Raw genomic sequence first — 18,811 nt, 5'->3', positions numbered from 1 at the left:
AGAATAGTTATTGAAGTTTATTTGGCTCTACCGGAGACAATGATTTACTGAGACCTCCCAATTAACAACCCCTGAATGCCACCCCATCCACTACCCAAACATTCTCTCTCTCTCTCCCCACTGCTGGCACTCAGTGGCTGCAGTGTGTACCATGGAAGTAATTCACCATTCCTTCATGGTCACAGTGTGTAAGTCCTGGAATTCCCTCCACAACAGCAACTGAAGGAGAAAGACTGCAGGATTCAAGAAGGTAGCTCACCATTATGTTCTGAAGGTATTTAGGTTGGGCAATCAATGCTGGTCTTCCAGCGATGTCCACAAAAATGAACAATAAAATAACTAAATGGATATGAGGTGTAAAAAAGCCTTATTTGCCATTGGGTGGACCTACACATCAACACTATTCACTGTCAATACACTACATCAGCACTATGAACATAGGTTAGTATTGTATAGGTAAGATAGCCACCACCACATGGCTATCAATATACAGCCACATTATACATCAATATTGTAATCATGTCACTTTAGCCACTGCTATCCACTTCAAGATCAGTGGAGCTATTTTCTACTTCATTAAAACTAATTGAGTTGAAAATATTATTGCTCTGTGGTTACTTGTAATCAAATGCCTGGACCATTGGTTCAGAGATACACGCTTGAATCCAACCATGTTAGAAGCAGAATGTAAACGCTGATGCATAAAATTCGATTAAAAGCCAGTATCAGAGAACAAATCAATAAAAGAATGAATAGTGTATCTGTATGGAATACTAAGGGTTAAATTGCTTTTTCAACTCACTGCTGCAGATTATAAGCTGCGTGTTCATAATGTTTCATCCCTTGAAATGAAATGTAAGAATAAGTTGCCGTTTTTCCTCAAAATCACAGTAGAAATGGGAGCATCAGAGGGCATCTGGCTGCTTTCAGCTACGCCTGAGCAACATCTGTAGGCAGCTGTGACAATGCTGCAGATTATCTGAGGATGTTACCATGCCGACGCACAGCCTCTTCCCCCAGTGCTGTGAGCCAGCGGCAGAGACGGGCAGGCTGACTGAATCTGGCAATGCCCTCACTCAGAGCACCTGGCATCCCGTGTGTGGATTGGGGCTGAGGCTGTTCCTTCTGGCAATCGAGACGGTTGGAAGGGGGTTTCAGGGCATGGCCTACCTTTGTGATTGCCATGGCACAGCTGTAGCCTGCCATCTCGATCAGCTGCTGCTGTCCGAATCGATATTCCTCATAGAGCTCCTTCTCCAGTTCCTTCGCCTCTTCTTTGCTGCAGAATACACAAGGAGGAGAAAGCAGTCAGAACACAAGCTCTCTCCAGACATCTATACCTATAGAGACCTGGAAGAAAATTCTTCATTTAGTCAATACATCTTCAATGTGTGCCAGACACTCGTTGATACAGTTTAAGGTAGTCCACAGGACCCATATGTCCAAAGATAAGTTAGCTCGTTTCTATAACCATATAAATCCTATATGTGATAGATGTAAATCGAATGTGGCTTCTTTGACACATATGTTTTGGTCCTGTCCTCTTCTGGAAAAATATTGGAGAGACATTTTTAACACTATTTCAAATGTATTGAAGATTGCTTTACAACCTCACCCTATCACTGCAATTTTTGGATTACCAAGGATAGAGTCTGGCCATTTATCTCCTTCCGCTAACCATATGATTGCTTTCGTTACATTAATGGCCAAACGATCCATTTTGCTTAAATGGAAGGATCCAATACCCCCTACTACTTTTCAATGGTTTTCTCAAACTATATCATGTCTAAACTTGGAAAAAATTAGGAGTGGTACTGCCGATCCTTCGCTTAAATTTGAAGATATTTGGAGTCCATTTATTCAATATTTTCACATGATGTAGATCCCCTTTCAATAACTTTCCAACTTGGAGGAACGGACTTGACGACATAATATTGCTCTGTTTCTACTGAGAAATTTTAGCCCAGTTTTTTTTCTTTTTTTTGTTGTTTGTTTTTCTTTTAAAAAGTTTTTTTTGTTTAGTTTATATTGTTTATAATTTTGTTTTATTGATTTGGTTTTTTTTTTAAATTTATATAATAAATCTTTTTCTTTCCTTTCTTTTATATTATATTCATTTACTAAGAGATCATTGGATCTACAGATTTTTTTTATATTTTCTTGTTCTTTATAACTATATATGCTATGATTGTTATCCTGATCTCTTTGTATTACATGTATAAATATTGATGCTATATATCAATCTGTATTAATTTGAAAACTAATAAAAAGATTGAAAAAGAAAGAACACAAGCCCTGTCACTCACAGTGACTCAGTGGGCAGCATCCTCGCCCCCGACTCAGAGTCATAGGTTCAAGACTTGTTCTAGACTTATGAGTCCATAAACCAGGCCGACCCTCCCAGTGCACTTCTGAGGGACTGCTGCACTGTCAGGGGTGCTGTCTGGGAGGCTACAGCCACCAATAGTGAAAATATTTGATTTGGGGGTAATAAAAAAAACAGAGTTAGAGGGTCACAGATAGCTGAGGGTTGTAGGGATGGAGGAGATTGCAGAGTGAGGAAGGAGTGAGGCTATGGATATAGCTTAGAATTAGTGAGAATTGTAAAATCATGGGTTGATTATGGACTGAGGAGCTCGAGTAAGGAGGCAACAAATTAAGTGAAGACCTGAGTTAGCACAGTGGCTCAGCTTGTAGAACTGCTGCCCCACAGCACCAGAGACCCAGGTTCAATCCTGACCACCAGTGCTGTAATGTGCCTTTGACCGGGTGAGTTTCCTCCGGGTGCTCCATTTTCCTCCCACATCACAAAGATGTGTGGATTGGTACGTTAAATGGCTGCTGTAAGTTGCCCCTAGAGCCTATGTGAGTGGCAGAATCAGTGTGTGCATGACAGGGGGAGGGAGTTGATGGGATTGTGGGAAAATAGGTTAAGAGTAAAAATGGGTGCTTGATGGTTGGCATGGACAGTGGGCTGAAGGGCTGTTTCTGTGCTCCATATCACACTGTGACTGAATCTTTTTAATTCTAAAGAGCCCTTATATTCAGGGGGAAGGTTTGATTAATTTACTCACTTTAAGTTGATTTTTCAATTAAGACTGACTACAGAAATAATTGCACAAGGCACAGTCTTCAAAGAAGGGAAATGACAGAGCTAATGGAAGACTGAGAGTGCTCTGGGGAGGCTGAGTAACAACCTGTGCTTTCTTAAGGAAGGTGACTGAATGAATTCCCAAGGCGATCGGTTTGGCATTTGTTTTCTGAGGATGTGGAGGAAGGAGAAGAGAGGAAGAGCATGCCGAGAATTCCAAAGTCTTAAAGCAGAAACCTGACCAGACCATTCCCAGAGAGAGGAGCTGACTGGCCAGTACAGCGAATTCCCAGGAGTCTCCAGAACACTACATTGAGCAACTTCCATGAGGAATAATCATGGCAGCATGGAATTAAAATCACGTGACAAAACGTTCAGGGACAGGTCTAAAAAGATCCGACAACCAAAAAGAGCAGGGATGGGTGATGAGGAGATGTGGGAGGGGAATACAATTGGGAGGAGTGACGCAGTGAGGATATTTGGGGGAAGGAAAGATTGGGGAGGGATGTCACAGGGGATTGGTGCCACAGGAAGGGGGCAGGGGCATATAGGGGAGAGAGGTAACGTGGCAGGATGGGGGACATGGGGGAGATGGAAGCAGGAAGGCACAGGGAATGTGTAGACCTGGGGTGGGAAACAATGGGTGGGGAGACACAGAGGAGGAATTGGAGGCCTCAGGTGAGTGAAGGCGATGGGCAATGAGAAACAGGTAGGGAAGGGAGACGGGGAGGATCAAGGAACGGAGGCACAAGGGAGAGGGATGGGAATTCTAAACTAGGAAGACTGGAGGGAAAGTTTCTGGAAAGTAGGATTGGAAAAGGCTGGGGTAGGGGGATAGGCAGAAGTGGTGAGGAGATACTGCAGTGAGAAACTGGATGGGTTAGAACATGAGTTCCAAGGAATTTTGCCAAAGTTATTCCACCTCAGACAGAATGACTGTATTGTAACCTGGTAACGTTGATGACCCATATCCAGTGAGGTTCCTGTGGCAAAGTCCTCTGAGCACTTCCTGGCTGAAGAGTTTGAAGTCAAATTGCTGGTGGAATAGAGAAAAGTTAAAGCGTTCTGAAGAACAAGCTGGGCCAGGAGCACAAAGCAGCTCTTTCTCCAGTCACAGCTCCAGTAACATTCCAGCTCAATGCGATCCAGGACAAACAGATCTGACAGAGCCATCCCTTCCACTCTCTGCAGTCTGCAACATCTTCCTGTCTATCCTCCAGATCCAAAACCCCTACACCTCTGTAACTCTGATCTCTTGTGCAGTCTCGAATTTAATTGGCCCGCCAATGGCCATCACGTCCCAAGTTCCAAACCCTGGAAACCTCCCCCACCCGTCCCACCATCCCTCCACCGTTTAAGATCATCATTCCTTGACTGGGCTTTTGGCCACCTGACATTTTCTCTCCTGACATGACATCTCTGTGATAACTCTTTGGATGTTTTATTGCATTGAAGGTGCCATATAATGAAAGTTGCAGTTACTAACACCAAGCCAGTTCAATATGCTTGTGGGAGCCTGGAATTGCCGGACAGAAAAATACCTGGTTCACCTTCCAACATCCTAGTAGTCAATCGATACTATAGTGAGGTCATTGACTGATCTCGGTAATCAATCTTGAACAATGAATCTACCACAGCCCCCAGGAATGAGGTGCGGAGAGCCAATCAGGAGCACTTTGGGAAGAGGAGATTCAAACTTGCCCTGTTTCCCAGTAAGCACACTATAGCATGTAAATACTGACTCACAGTGAACACCAATTACTCTGATATTTGAAGCAGAAAATGATAGCTGACCTATTCAAGTCTTTAATAATGATTTAATTAGTCTTTGTTGTCTGTTTGTGAAAAATGCCAGCCTCAGTATTGTTAGCAAGTGAGGCTCTCAGTGCAAGACCTGAGTCCCATTCATCTTGTGAGGGGGAGTTTTATGATAACATTACATGCCAGGAATAGGTGAGTGAGTAGCTCTGCACCCCTGCTCAGTCTCGGCCTCTGCCCAGCAAGAGTCCTCTCTTATTTTCCGACGCCAAGCAAAGTTCCTTTCTCTTTACATTGCTGCACCTCCTGAGGTGCATAACATGGAAGAAAGTAAGGATTTGGACTTCTATGTCGATTTTGCTTTCTCTGGACATCCCAGAGTATTTTACAGCCAATGAAAGGTGCTCACTGTTGTAATGTAGGAAATCGGAAACCCAATATACCCACAGGAAGGTGGGTTAATTAATGATATCAAAGCAGAAAATACTGGAACCAGTTCTGGTGAAACATCATCAATCTGAAATATTAACTCTACTTCTCTCACCACAGATGTTTCCTGGCTGCTGATGTTTCCAGGGTTTTATGTTTTTATTTTTAATTTAGAAGATTGAGAGGTGATCTCATTCAAAAGTACAACATTTTTAAGGTGCTCAACGCCACAGATGCAATGTTGCTGCGAAGTCTTGAACCAACAGTCACAGTTTCAAACTAAAGGGTCAGCCATTCAGGACTGAGATGAGAAGAAATTCCTTCCCCAGAAGCGAGTGAATCTTAGCAATTTTCTACCCCTGGGAGCCTCTGTATATTCAGGACAGAGAATTGTAGATATTAAGGGAATCAAAGGATAAAGGGTTAACAGTAGTGCTGAGCTTGAGTTGGTAGAGCAGGAACTAGGGGCTGAATAGTCTACTCCTGCTTCTATTTCTTTATGTTCCTATTTCCAATATCTGATGTGTTTATGTTAATTAATGACTACTTTATTGATAGTGCATGAAGATTAAATAGCTTGAACCTACAACCTTTTTGTTCCAGAGAGAAGATACTTCCCACTGAGCCCAGATGGTGTTCCAAGGGGTTCTGTGGTGTCAGGGATTGATGCAGGGCCTTCCTTCACAACATGTACATAAAGCAACCCAATAGTTAAAGGCAGTGCATCAAAACGGACCAACAGTCTTTAGCAATTTGGAGCTGGTGATAAGTTTGGCTGGGACTTGGGATCTGATGTCTAGACAGATGATCTTATCATCCTTATGAAGGAAGAAAGTTCCTTTGGCTCCAGCATACTTTGTAGCAAATGGGACCATAAACACGTGCTTACCTCATACGTTAAACATGAATATTGTGTCATTGAACCTTAAAGAAAAAGAATTCTTTGCAATTGATTCCTGAGATTGTTTACATGGCCATTATTGGCTGAACATCCACAGAACTGATCCAGAGAACTACCTCACTTGTTCATAAATTGGCAATTAAAATGTTACTGGCACTTTAAAGAGTTAAGTTAAAATAAACAATTTTGCATAAACACTGGCATTTATTCCTTTGAGAGATAATTGACCAAGAAGCATAAAGGAATTCAGTTTGTAGACGTGGAGAGATCACACTGGGATCAACACAAGCCTTCTATTCCCCTCTTGTGGGAAGCCCACAGTCACACCAACCACTTGAGGCCCAATAGTTCCCAATGTCCTGCCGGCCTTGGGGTTGGGACCGGTCTGCAAGACAGAGGGGTCTGTGAGCATCAACTGAGCCGCAGGCGGTGAGAGCAAAGGCCCTGCCCCCCGCAATCCTGATGGCATCTAACAGGTGATGTGGTGTCAAAACGCTTTGTTGCTCCAGATTTCCAGTATCTGCAGTCTCTTGTGTCTCCCACTGTTTCTAAATGTGTTTGGTGATTCACTCACTCTACATATCGAAATTAATTGCACACAATAATATAAATTAAAATAAAGTAAAATAAATTACCTTCACTGACCCTAATAGTGACGGTCAGCAATCCTTTTAAATGATTGGGGCCAGTATACTGTATATGCGCCAGTTGTGGCTGGCATAATGCTGGAGGGCCAGATGTGGTGCCTCCAGCCCCCCAATTCCGTACATCATGGATCCACCCCTTGAATCTGGGGTTGACTAGGAGGTTGGGTGGCTGTCATCTGTCCTCCATCATGTTCCATACTTCCATAGGCCCGGAGCACACTGACATGCACATTGCAGGTGACGGGACTTCTACTGGGAAGAGGCAGCCAGCAGTCAACACCGCCCAGCCCAATATTTCCATTAGTGTGGCGTCATCAGTGGGGATTCCAGCGACTCGATTCGGAGAGCCCGACAACTGTCTACCACGGAGGGTGGTTGGTCTTGAAGTCTTCAGGGCTGCAGTTGAGATGTGTCAGGGGTCCATATGCTTTGCTACACACAGTGTGCTGAGCAGGACATCGCAATGAGGGAACAGATGGCCAGAGGCCATCTTCCTACAATGGTGAGAGGAGGCCAAGTATTGTATTGACCTCCACTGCTCTACTCTGTAGGTCATGGATCTCCACTGGAGGGAGCCAAGGGTGTAACAACACCTCTGAAAGACAGCACTTTGGCACTGCAGCATCCCATCAGTACTGCAGAAGATGGAGAGAGGGTGAGGAAGGCTCCCATTTCGAGGTGCAATGAGAGAATTCCTCCCAGTGACCAGGAGATGAAACTCAGCTTTAACTTCACGATTATTCAGAAAGAGCGAGCAAATAAAGGGAAAAGATTCTAAGGGAATGTTAGGAAGAACAGGGGAGCAAGGAATTATGGTCAACTTCTCCTCCTCCTCCCCACTGGTATCCCCCGCAGCTGTAGTGTTGAAGACGGACACTAGAACCAGGATTACCCAGTTTGCCCTTATCAACGTCAAGCAGATTACACACAGACTGGGCGATGGGTGTCCCACCCACCTTGGCCTTACCAAGAGGGAGTGTCCAAGTGTCTGGAGATAAAGGGAGCGATGGATTAGAACTTAGTGAAATTGAGACTGATTCTTAGAAATAACTTTGACTTTGCTAAAAGGGTGTGGAGATGGATGCAAGGGTTCTTGTCTCGGTTCATCCCAAGCAGCTGCGTAACAGAGGACTCTAATCTATGGGCTGCTCCCAGGAACTTACACAGAGACGGATGTCAAGTGCTGCTGGAAGGTAATCAACTCGGTGAAAGATGTGCTTTGGTTTGCCTGAAACTTGTTGGTCTTCCAGTATAATGAGATGTCTGTAAGGGAATGCTGCCAACTCGTACATTCCAGGCTGCAGGAGTACGTGCTGAGGGACGCACTGAAGCTCGGTGCAGCCAACGCAAAGGTTCTGTGGGGAAGGACCACAGTCTGGGCCCCTTCCACTACTGGACACAGAGGGGCTGAGTCACATGGGGAAGCCCCTCAAACAATGAAAGGTTGTATCACCCCAGGGGGCTACATGAGTGGCGATGGTGCTATCATTAAAAAAAGTGTTAACACTATTGAACATATTGACCAAATGACACTAAGAATGTAGAATTTTGTTTTTTTTCCTTTTGGATATATATATTTTATCATGAATAAAATTTATTTTTAAAATTAAAAATAAATCTTAAAGCAGAGAAGGTCCTGCAGTGGGTTCTGCCTTTCCTCACTGCAGCCGCATGATGGAGATAGTTGGAATCAGATCACTGGAGGGACTGGGGCTGGGAGGAAAGGCCCAGATGAAGGGTCTCAACCCGAAACGTCGACTGTCCATTTCCTGCACAGATGCTGCCTGACCCACTGAGTTCCTGCAGCAGCTTGCTTATTGCCCCACTGGCAACTTATTTGTGATACCCGACCTAAATCTGCAAGTGTCAATAACCTCCCTTCAGCCCCAGAGCCCGTCCTCTCCACCTGTGAGCTCAGGAGCCCATGTCATGGGTTTATGACCCAGGGTGCAGGAGGTTGAGTGTGAAGGATCACAGAAATTTAAAGAGTAGCTTGTGGTTACCAACTTCCCTTCATAAAATTTTCTCTGACTGATTAAGCTCTTCACCACCTTTCCCAATGCCTCATGTGACTCTGTGCCAACCTTTGGTGTGACAATGGGCTTACACGTAGCCAGTAATTCCACAGAGAAACAGAGACAGGATGAAATAATCACAGACAGAGAGGCAGAGACAGAGGATGGAAGGTGAAAAAGTAGATGAGAGACCCAAGTGGAAAAACTGATGTGGAAAATCTTTGTTAACTAACTGGCAATTATTTAATTTTCTCTCCATGAACCAAGAATGACTGGGATTTCTCTGATGTCATTGACAGAGTGAATATGATCCAAGTGCTTCAAGCCTTGTCCAAACTCGGGCTCGCTCTGCCTACTTGCCCAGCTTAGTTGATCCAGATTCTGTGGAGTTGACTTGTCTCAGACTTCTGTGCACGTGGTCTGGTGTGGAAGTTCAAAGTGAGCTGACAGTCAGATGCTGGCACGCATGACATCTTGCTGCATCTTGGACTCACCACTGAGACCACCAGTGGAGCACAGACGTGTGAGACAAGGGGCCAATGATGAGAGGCACCGCATTAACCTGTGAAAATAGGTCATTGAACCTAAGCAGGTTCTAAATACTTTTATTTAATATTTTTAATCATTTGCTATCGTTGTGAAGCATTCTTAATTAATTTTAAAAAATCTTTTGCCAGCTTTTATTTTTTAATGAGGTAACTCTATTGGACAGTTCCTAATTGGTTCTGCTTGTCCATCAGGGTGTGCTGGGGTGGGCTGCAGGATCTACCATCTGAGGCCTAGTCTTTCCTCGTGGCCCACTCCTGCTCACTCAGTGCTTCTCAGGTACGGAGTATCAACTCGGTCGACCCTCTGTATCCGGATCACATCAGTGCAGGCAGGGAGACATCATGGCTGCCAATTCAGACTGGGCATCACATCCAGGACAAAGGCTTCCATGGATCACCTTAGGAAATGCTCACTCCATTACATAAATCATTCTTCTTTTATAGATGAAGACTGAAACTACTGCTATAACATTTTCCCATGAGTTTTTTTTGCTTGTTTCCTTTTACTTTATTCCACCCTCCCTCTCTCATTTTGTCTCTGATTTCTTTGTTTCCTTCCTTCTTTCAGTTTCCTCTCTTTCTGTTCTCCCTCAATCTCTCTTCTGGCCGGTTTCTGTGTTATATGTGTTTCATTTTCTGTACATGTAACAGTTGACATTGGCTGCCCCCCACCACTCCCCTGCAGCTGTCGTCACTCTGCGATGCGGACCAAACATTCTCACAGGCATCCAGATGAGCGATTACTCATTCTGAAGAGACTCAACACTCTGGTAAATTACTACAATTACAGCAAGAGGCAAGGGAGGTTTGTGGAGGATTCTTATCAACACGTTCTGGTCCTAAACAATGAATGAAGTTTTGACAACTGGCGATCGAAAGCTGCAGTCTAATTCTGTATGAAGGTTCCTGTTGGTTTTCAGCTTATATTTTATAAAGAGAAACACAACACTGGCCCATTGTTTGAGTTAATGTAACATCTTCTGCACAGGAAGTAACTGCTGGCGTGAAGCAAGGTGGTTAACAGACCAATCACATCAACTTGCATTTGTATAGTGGAGACACAAGAGACGGCAGATACTGGAATCTGGAGCAACAAACAAAGTACTGGAGGAACAGTGGGTCAGGCAACGTCTTCCTCTCCTTTCAGATCCCATCATCTGCAGCCCGTTGTTGCCTCCACCTATCACCTCCCAGCCACTGTACCTATTTCTACCTTCCCTCCTCCATCTGCCCATCATCCCTCCTCCCCGGTCCCAACTATCGCTTGCCAACTCTTGCCCTACCCCTTTATACAGGTTATCTCCCCTCTACTCTTTCAATCTCCCCTCTACTCTTTCAATCCAGGCAAAGGGTCTCAACCCGAAATGTTGACCGTCCATTTCTGAAAAGCTAGAGAGTGAAGCTCCAGATGCTACATCCCATCCTCACGTCTACGCTGAGCTGCAGTGAGCTATTTGCCAATCAAAAGCGAATTAAAGCCAAATCTTTTGGAGGCAGTTCCAAAAAGGTTCATTCAGTTGAATCCTGGGATGAAGAGGAGAGGAAATATTGAGCAGGTTGGGTCCATATTCATGAGGGATGATCTTATTGAAAGATATAAGATTCTGTGGGGGTTTGACAGGGTAGATGTTGACAGAATGTTTCCCATTGTAGGGAATCTAGTACTTGGGGCATTGCTTCAGAATAATTTTTCCAGAGGTTTGTGAATTCAGAGAGCTGTGGTGCCAGAATCATTGAATACATTCAAGGCTGAGATTTTCGATCTTTTTGGCAGTCAATAATTATTGGGAACCTTTAGGAAACTGGAGTTGAGACCAAGATCAGCACAACAAAGATCTTGTTGAATGACAGGATGTTTGATGGCTGAATGGCTTTCATCTGCTCCTGTTTCTGATGTCCTTTTAGTCAATCATCTTTCCAAGTCATATGTTCAAAGCAGGCACATTGATGTTTGGGCTCTGTGTGTCACTGGTCAGGGGACTAGAAGAGGAAGCCTCAGCATTGAGTCCCTGCTCCTGACCGTGGGAGGTGGGCAAGTGGCTGCTGAGTGAGGCCAGATTTGACACTATTGGGCTTCCACGGCCATTCTTGTCCTCAGTGCTTATGTAACTTCAACACAACACAGGAGGGCAATCAGTCACTGCTGCTTTCTGGATTTACAGTAAGTTAAAGAAGAAAATTGACAATTTTCATCAGAAATTACTCATACAGAAAGAAATAGATTAACAACACATTTCTTCTAAGAAAGAGACATCAATTTCATGTGGATTGAATAAATAAGGGCTGCCAATCCTCAATGAAAGAAAACGTGACATTGAAAAGCTAATGAGGCTTTCTGGTAATGATGAAGAATGGTTGAAGAGGTAATTAGTCCCTCATTATCCTCTTCAATTAACAGTTATTTTCAGAAGCTGAACCTGTGCCAGCTCCTAATGAATTGTCTATATCTGTCACTCGCAGCATGCAGTCCATATAGCTCCCACATACAGTCCTGTGCTTATAATACAAAATTGAATAATCTGTTTGGGAACGAACCAGCAACAACCTGAATTTGAATAGTTTCTTTGACACAGCAGTACCCTTCAAGATATGACCCAGAATATCAGTGGATAAAATTTGTCTCTGAGCCACATAAGCAAATACAAGAACCACTGACCGTAACTTTGCTCAAAGAAATCTGGTCTAAGGAGCATCTGAGAGGAGAGAGTTGGGGAGTGAATTCCAGAGGTGAAGCAGGGTTGCTAGTGGTAACCAACTGTCAGAGTGTGATTGGACAAAAATTGACCAAAGAAGGAAGGGTTAGGTCAGATGACAAATTCAGGCAATGAGATAGGTTATGGTGTTTTTGAAAAGAGCAACTGCAATCTCATCAGTAAGCTGGGGCCAATATTTCTCTCTTACTCATCATTACTAAAACCAATGATTTGGTCACTATCACATTGCTGTTTCTGGGGAATTGCTCTGTGCTCACTCAGTGCCACATTTCCTGTGGCACATGGTGTTTAGGGAGCCTGTAGATATTGCAAATCCTTCTGCTTATTCTCATATTAATGTAGCAAAACATTGCAAAATATATCATGGGAGTGTTATCAGACAAGATCTGACTCTGAGCCACTGAAGGTGATGTTAGGGCAGGTGACCAAATGTGTAGTCCAAGATGAAGCTATTAAAAGGAACAGGGAGAAAGTGGAAAAGTTGGGGAGGGAGGCAGATTTCCAGAGCTCAGGGAGCACGTGCATACGTATGGTCACACACATGCAATTGGAGGCATAGCTGCCAGTGGTAAGTTATCAAAAATAAGGATGGTCAGGAGGTCAGAACTGGGGAAGTGCAGAGATCTCCAAGAAATGGATTTACTGGAGCAGGAGTAAAGATATGGCAAGAAAAGAGACATGAAGGGATTTGAACACAAGCATGAATCAGTGTCTATAGATGAGAGCAGAGAAACCAGCAGTCCAAATGCACACACACAAGCACGCACAAGCATGTGCACACATGCACTCACACACATATGTGCACACACTTATGCATACCTATGCACAGCCATGTGCATACATGCGCACACACATGCACAAGCATGCACACATGTACATACACACACGTACACAAAAGCACAGACACAATGCACATACACACACAAACACTTTTCTAATGCAGGTCAGCATCAATTCTCCTGGCAGCTGTTCTATTCTCAAGTGCAGTAAAGTATAATGAGCACAAATTGTAAAAGCCATGTTTGCGGTACCAAGAACGCCAATTTATTAATAATACAAACCAACCTGACTGTTCACTGTAATTGGTAACTAGTTTCCTTCAGACTAATCCCCTCTTTCTCCAGCACTCAATCAATTCAAGTGTTTCCAAGGCCTATGTCCAACTGCCTTCTCAAAGTATAATTTCTATCAGCACTCAGTCATTCTCACTGAGGCTGATTCTGCAGTAAGACTCACCCTGGAAGATTTTAATAGCTCTCTCTATAGCAATAATTCTCCACTACACGGGCACCTCATCACCTTCAAGATCCACACCCACAGACAAATGTCAATGAATCCCTGGTTCATTATCCTTTAGTTTTCTGTTTCCTACATTTTAAAAAAATATGAGGGTGCACATTTTTCTGGTTGTGTTCAACTTTACCATTAATGTTGGTATCTTACTGTGAAAGTGTTGCTGATTTATTTCCACAATTTCTGATTCCTTACTAAAATGTCAGAGTTTGTAGTTTATTACTGTGAGCCTGGTTACTTCTCATCTAATCCAACTTGGACCAAACCATAAATGGCTTTGACAGGACAATAGGGGGTAAACTTTCTGCTTAATGTGGACTTCTGTGTTAACATTGCTGGTAAATTGACAGTGGGTCCATCATATCCCATGAGACTATTTTAAAGAAGAGCAGGAATGCTCCTGTCGTGCCTGGCCAAAGTTTATCCCTGAGCCAACCTCAGCGAGGAATAGAACTCTTTTGTTCCTTTAGCAGATGGTGTGTTGTTGGCAAAGCTGTAACACCGATCTGCAATTACCCTGAGGGAGCTCACTGGCACTTCAGAGGGCAGATAGGAGCCAACAACATTGCTGAGTGCCTGGGGTTTCATACAGGCCAAAACTGGATAAGGATGGCAGATTTCTGTCCCTGATGAACACTTAGTGCCAGGTGGGATGTTACCCCAACCCAGTAATTTCACAGTCCACATTACTGATCAACGTAATCAATTGAATTTAAATCTCCCTCTGTAGCCCCTTGACAACCAGGTGTGCTGTCCGTTTTGGAAGAGCAGATGGTGGCCTGGACTTGCATGTGTTAACAATCACCAGCATACTAGCTTGATGTTGTGGTCATGAATCCATCTTATGTTGGGGACGATTTGACTTGGCTACTTATTTCCTTTCCCCTACATCTGGTGTAGGAGGTTTGACGACACGATGGAGACTGCAGGTGCTGGGATCTGGAGACAAAAGCAAGGAACTCAGCGGGTCAGGCAGCATCTATAGAGGGAAATGGACAGACACCATTTTGGAATGAGATCTTTCATCTGGACTGACCTTCTGTCAATGGAATATATATTTCCCTCTGTGGAAGCTACTTGACCTGCTGAGTTTCTCCAGTAATTTGTTTTTTTGCTCTGTATCTGTTGACCTTGTATGCGTGGATGTACCAATTAGTACCAGGAGTAGGCCACTCGGCCCCTCAATTGTCTCCAATCATCAGTCTAAAAGGCTAAATTACTATCCCAGTGACATATCCACAGGGGCACTATGCCCATATCACATTTCCATTTATGGGATCTTGTTGTGCCCAACTTGTCTGCCACATTTCAGTTCCATACGGACTTCATTATATGTTAAACCATTTGGGACCTCCTGAGACCAGGAAAGGCCCCATTGAGGTCACTTTAACTAACTATCTTTAGGTTGGGTGAACCTAACTTCTCTTTCCCAGCACTATATGGGTCACTTTACCGACTGCCTGTGGGAGGCAGACTGCCACGTCCTAACATTCATGCCACTAATTACAGGCAGAATATGAACAAACCTGCAACCCTGTGAGGAACACTAGTCGATTAAAGCTGGCAGCTGGGCTATATGCTTCTATGATATGTTGCTATTAATCCCTGTGGTTAACAATTTTCTGTCACTTGCTCAGTAAGATGAACCCTTGCAATGCTGCTAATGCTGTCCTGCAACCTTTATAAATCACTGGTCTACTCCCAGATGGAGAATTGTGTCTAAGTCTGGGTCCCATGTGATATGAAGGACAGGCAGGCTCTGTAGGATTACCCCATTATGGAAATCAAAAATCACACCACTGGCGCTTTCCCTCTTCCCACCCTTAGAACTTTTACTGTTTTAATCCACCTCCTTTTAACTTCCAGAAAACTCTCATTGCTCAATTTCCCCAGCCCCACTAATTTGCCTACTTATATTGCTGACAGCAATATCTATTCATGCAACTGCTTCTATGCAAATAAACCAGTCACAGAACTCCAGGTTAAGTGTAACTATCCAGTGAGAACAAAACTGCACAGTTTCTGGACAGTCCCTGACCTTTTGCTCTGCTGTTCCTTATACAACACATGTTGGGAATCAAGTTATTCAGGAAAGTGGCGCTGAGATAAAGATCTTATTGAATGAGGGAGCAGGTACGAGGGGCCGAATGTTCTGCTCCTACTTCAATTACTTATGCTATAGTCGGTGCGGTGTTGGTGGCCGAAGGCTATTTCTGTGTTCTCTGACTCTGTGCCTATGTCAAAGGTAAAGTGGAGTTTATTGTCATATGCACAAGTACATCTATGCACAGGTGTAATGAAAAACTTACTTGCAGCAGCATCACAGGCACATAGCATCATATAAGCAGCATTCACAAAAAAACATAAATTATACACAATTTTTACAAGAAAGAACAATAACAAGACCACAATTAGAAAAAAAAGCCTCTATAATTTATAGCAAAAACTGAAACAAAAGGAAATACACCTACCAAGTTGACCCCCATAGAGAACAGACAATGTTGTGCACCCTTCCAAACTGAATATAAACAGTGATGGGTGCAAAGTAGTATTGCATGCTGCCTAAAAGCTGTGAGCAGTGAAGTCAGATCCTCATTGGATGGTAGTTTTGTGAATCTTTAGTATTAAACAGATGGCAAAAGTCATTTTATAAAATAGGTGTCTAAAAGACATAGTGATAATGCAAATAAGCAAGTAGTTTCTTAGTCAAATTGCTTTTTGTGTGAAATATTTTACTTGCAAAGATGCTTGAATCCAATAAACTCCAGTGTTGAGAGAATCTACACTTTCCCCACTGCCTGCCACTGGGTCCCAGACTGGGAAGCCCATTCCATCCTTGCTGAAGCAGATCCCTCCCACCATTCCCCACATACACATCAGCACTGCCCAGAATCAGCACAGGAGCTCAGCAAGGGATTGCTGTCTGGGCAACTTCCACCCAGCCATCAACCCTCACATACGCTTTTTATCAGGCTTATTGACCTCTTCTCTTTAAGCATCTGTAGGTACACTTACAATCCAAATGGAGGCCATTTGGCCCATTGTATTTATCCAACAGAGATATCCCAGCAGTCCCATTCCTCCCACATTATTTCCCTGTACCCTGCAAGTTATTCTCTTTCACTTGCCTATCAAATCCCCTTTGATTTTTTTTTGCCCTACACCAAGGGGTAATTTACAGTAGCTAATTAACATACCAGCCTGCCTTTAACAGCTGAGAGGAAACTGGAGCAGCCGCTGTAAACCTACACCATCAGAGGGAGAATGCAAGAACTCCACACAGACAACAGTGGTCAGGATCGAACCTGGGTCTTTGGAGCTGTGAGACAACAGCACTAAATGCTGTGCCACTGTACATGTTACCCTCTAAGGTCTCTCTGTTCCTCTTTTCCAATCAATATCCTCCCATATGTTGTGCTTTCCCTTATTTTGTTACATCTCCCCAACTGCATTACCTCACACTTCTCTGGATGAAATTCCACTTGCCTTGTGGGAACCCCAGTCATACACCATCCAGCCCTGGAAATACATCACCATACCTTAATCAGCACTGGGTCCAAATCCTGGACCTCCCTCTGCAACAGACCAGACCACCAGAGGGCATCATTGGCTGGGTTACTAACAGGTAATCATTGTCAGTGATGTTGAGGGACAGATGTCAGCCAGGAGCTGAGGGTAGGCTTGAAATTGTTCTGTATAAAATTATTTTACAAAGATCCAGCAGTTAGGATCATAACCGTCAGACAATCCAGCCCATGGTTCTTGTGGGAGCTTGGTGTGTATAAATTGTCTTTAGTAGTTCCCTACATTGCAACAGCGACTAAACCTCGAGAGTATTTGATTGGCTGTGAGACACATTGGATATATATCATGCTGGCATGATATATATCCAAAGCCTTTTATATGACATATACAAGATAAAGAATGAGATCTTTAAAGCATTCAGTCTTCAAACACAACAGAATGCAGTGGTGTTCACACTGTCTCTGACACCCTGCCTTTCATCAGACACTCTATGACCTGCTGGTGAATTATTCAGCCTGTTATCAGCACAAGGTCCTTGCAAATCATTAAGATCAGTAAACTCGCAGGAGAGGTTTTAACGGGACCTCCTTAATCTGCAAGTAAATCATTCCGTGTGACCCTGCCAACAGATATCAGAAATTACACAGTGTGAGAACTGTGGGAATACAGACCAAGATTTTTCCTAAAATGTAAAATATTGCTTTGATTTATTGGAACAAAGGAAACAATTTTCTTTATAAATCCATCCACCATCCCCAGCATGTCACAAAGTGCTTTACAGACAATAAAATGTTTGAAATGCAAGAAATGCAGCACCCTGTCCATGCATGGAAGATCCCACAAGTACCAAGTTAATCTAGAATTATAGAACCATGGAAAATTTACAACATCGAAGAAAGACATTCGGCCCATTGTGTCTGTGCTAGTCGAGAAAGAGCTCCCCACCCTAATCCCACTTTCCAACACTTGGTCCCACACTCTGCACCTCCCAACTCCCCGTGTACTGTTTAAATGTGGTGAAGAATTCTGTCTCTATTACCATATCTGGCAGTGAGTTCCAGGCTCCCACAACCTCCGAGTCAAAATTTGTGTTATATCTCCTCTCTAATTCTTCTACCAATTCCTTTAATTTTATTCCCATTGGTTTTTAATCCCACTGACAAGAGAAATAACTCCTTTATTAACTCTAGCTAGGACCCTCTATATTTTCCTCAGCCTCCTCTGTTTGAAAGAAAACACCATTCTATCCATTTTACACTCCTTGCTACAATTTTCCACAGCTGGCAACATCCATATAAATTTCTTCTGTGCCCTTTCCAGTGCAATCACATCTTTCCTATAATGTGGTGACTAGAACTGCACGCAGTGCACAAGCTGTTGCCTAATTAGTGTTGTATACGGTTCTAGATAACCTCCCTGCCCTTTTATACCTCTGCAAATAAAGCAAAATATCTACCATGCTTTTGGTTTGGTGGTAGAATTCTTGCCTGCCACACGGGAGGCCCGGGTTCAATTCCCAGCCAATGCAGTTAAAATATCTGGGCAGGTGTGGTAGTGTGGCAGTTAACATAACTCTTTATAGTGCCGGTGACCCGGGTTCAATTCTGGCCACTGTCTGTAAGGAGTTTGTACGTTCTCCCCATGTGTCTGCATGGGTGTCCTCCGGGTGCTCCAGTTTCCTCCCACATTCCAAAGACGTACAGGTTAGGAAATTGTGGGCATGCTATGTTGGCGCCAGAAGCGTGGTGACACTTGTGGACTGCCCCCAGGACACTAAACGCAAAAAAAGATACATTTCACTGTGTGCTTCGATGTACATGTGACTAATAATCTTAAATTTATTGGCCTATTCTGCTACTTTGAAGGATCTTTGGACATACTCTGGATAAA

The 18,811-nt window shown here is 43.6% G+C and overlaps 1 protein-coding gene across 1 annotated transcript in view; it reads right to left on the bottom strand.

Moving 5' to 3' along the window:
• yjefn3 (YjeF N-terminal domain containing 3) overlaps positions 1–18,811 on the bottom strand; it is a 94,396-nt gene that overhangs the window by 21,988 nt on the left and 53,597 nt on the right. The window contains exon 2 of the mRNA XM_052037596.1: positions 1,171–1,279. Within this exon, the coding sequence (XP_051893556.1) occupies positions 1,171–1,279 (109 nt within the window). The remainder of the gene's footprint in view (positions 1–1,170; positions 1,280–18,811) is intronic.

This window comes from Pristis pectinata, chromosome 24, assembly GCF_009764475.1.
Source record: "Pristis pectinata isolate sPriPec2 chromosome 24, sPriPec2.1.pri, whole genome shotgun sequence".
Lineage (NCBI taxonomy): Eukaryota > Metazoa > Chordata > Chondrichthyes > Rhinopristiformes > Pristidae > Pristis > Pristis pectinata.
The sequence above is the reverse complement of the archived record's forward strand: the minus strand, read 5'-3'. Positions and strand labels throughout refer to the sequence as shown.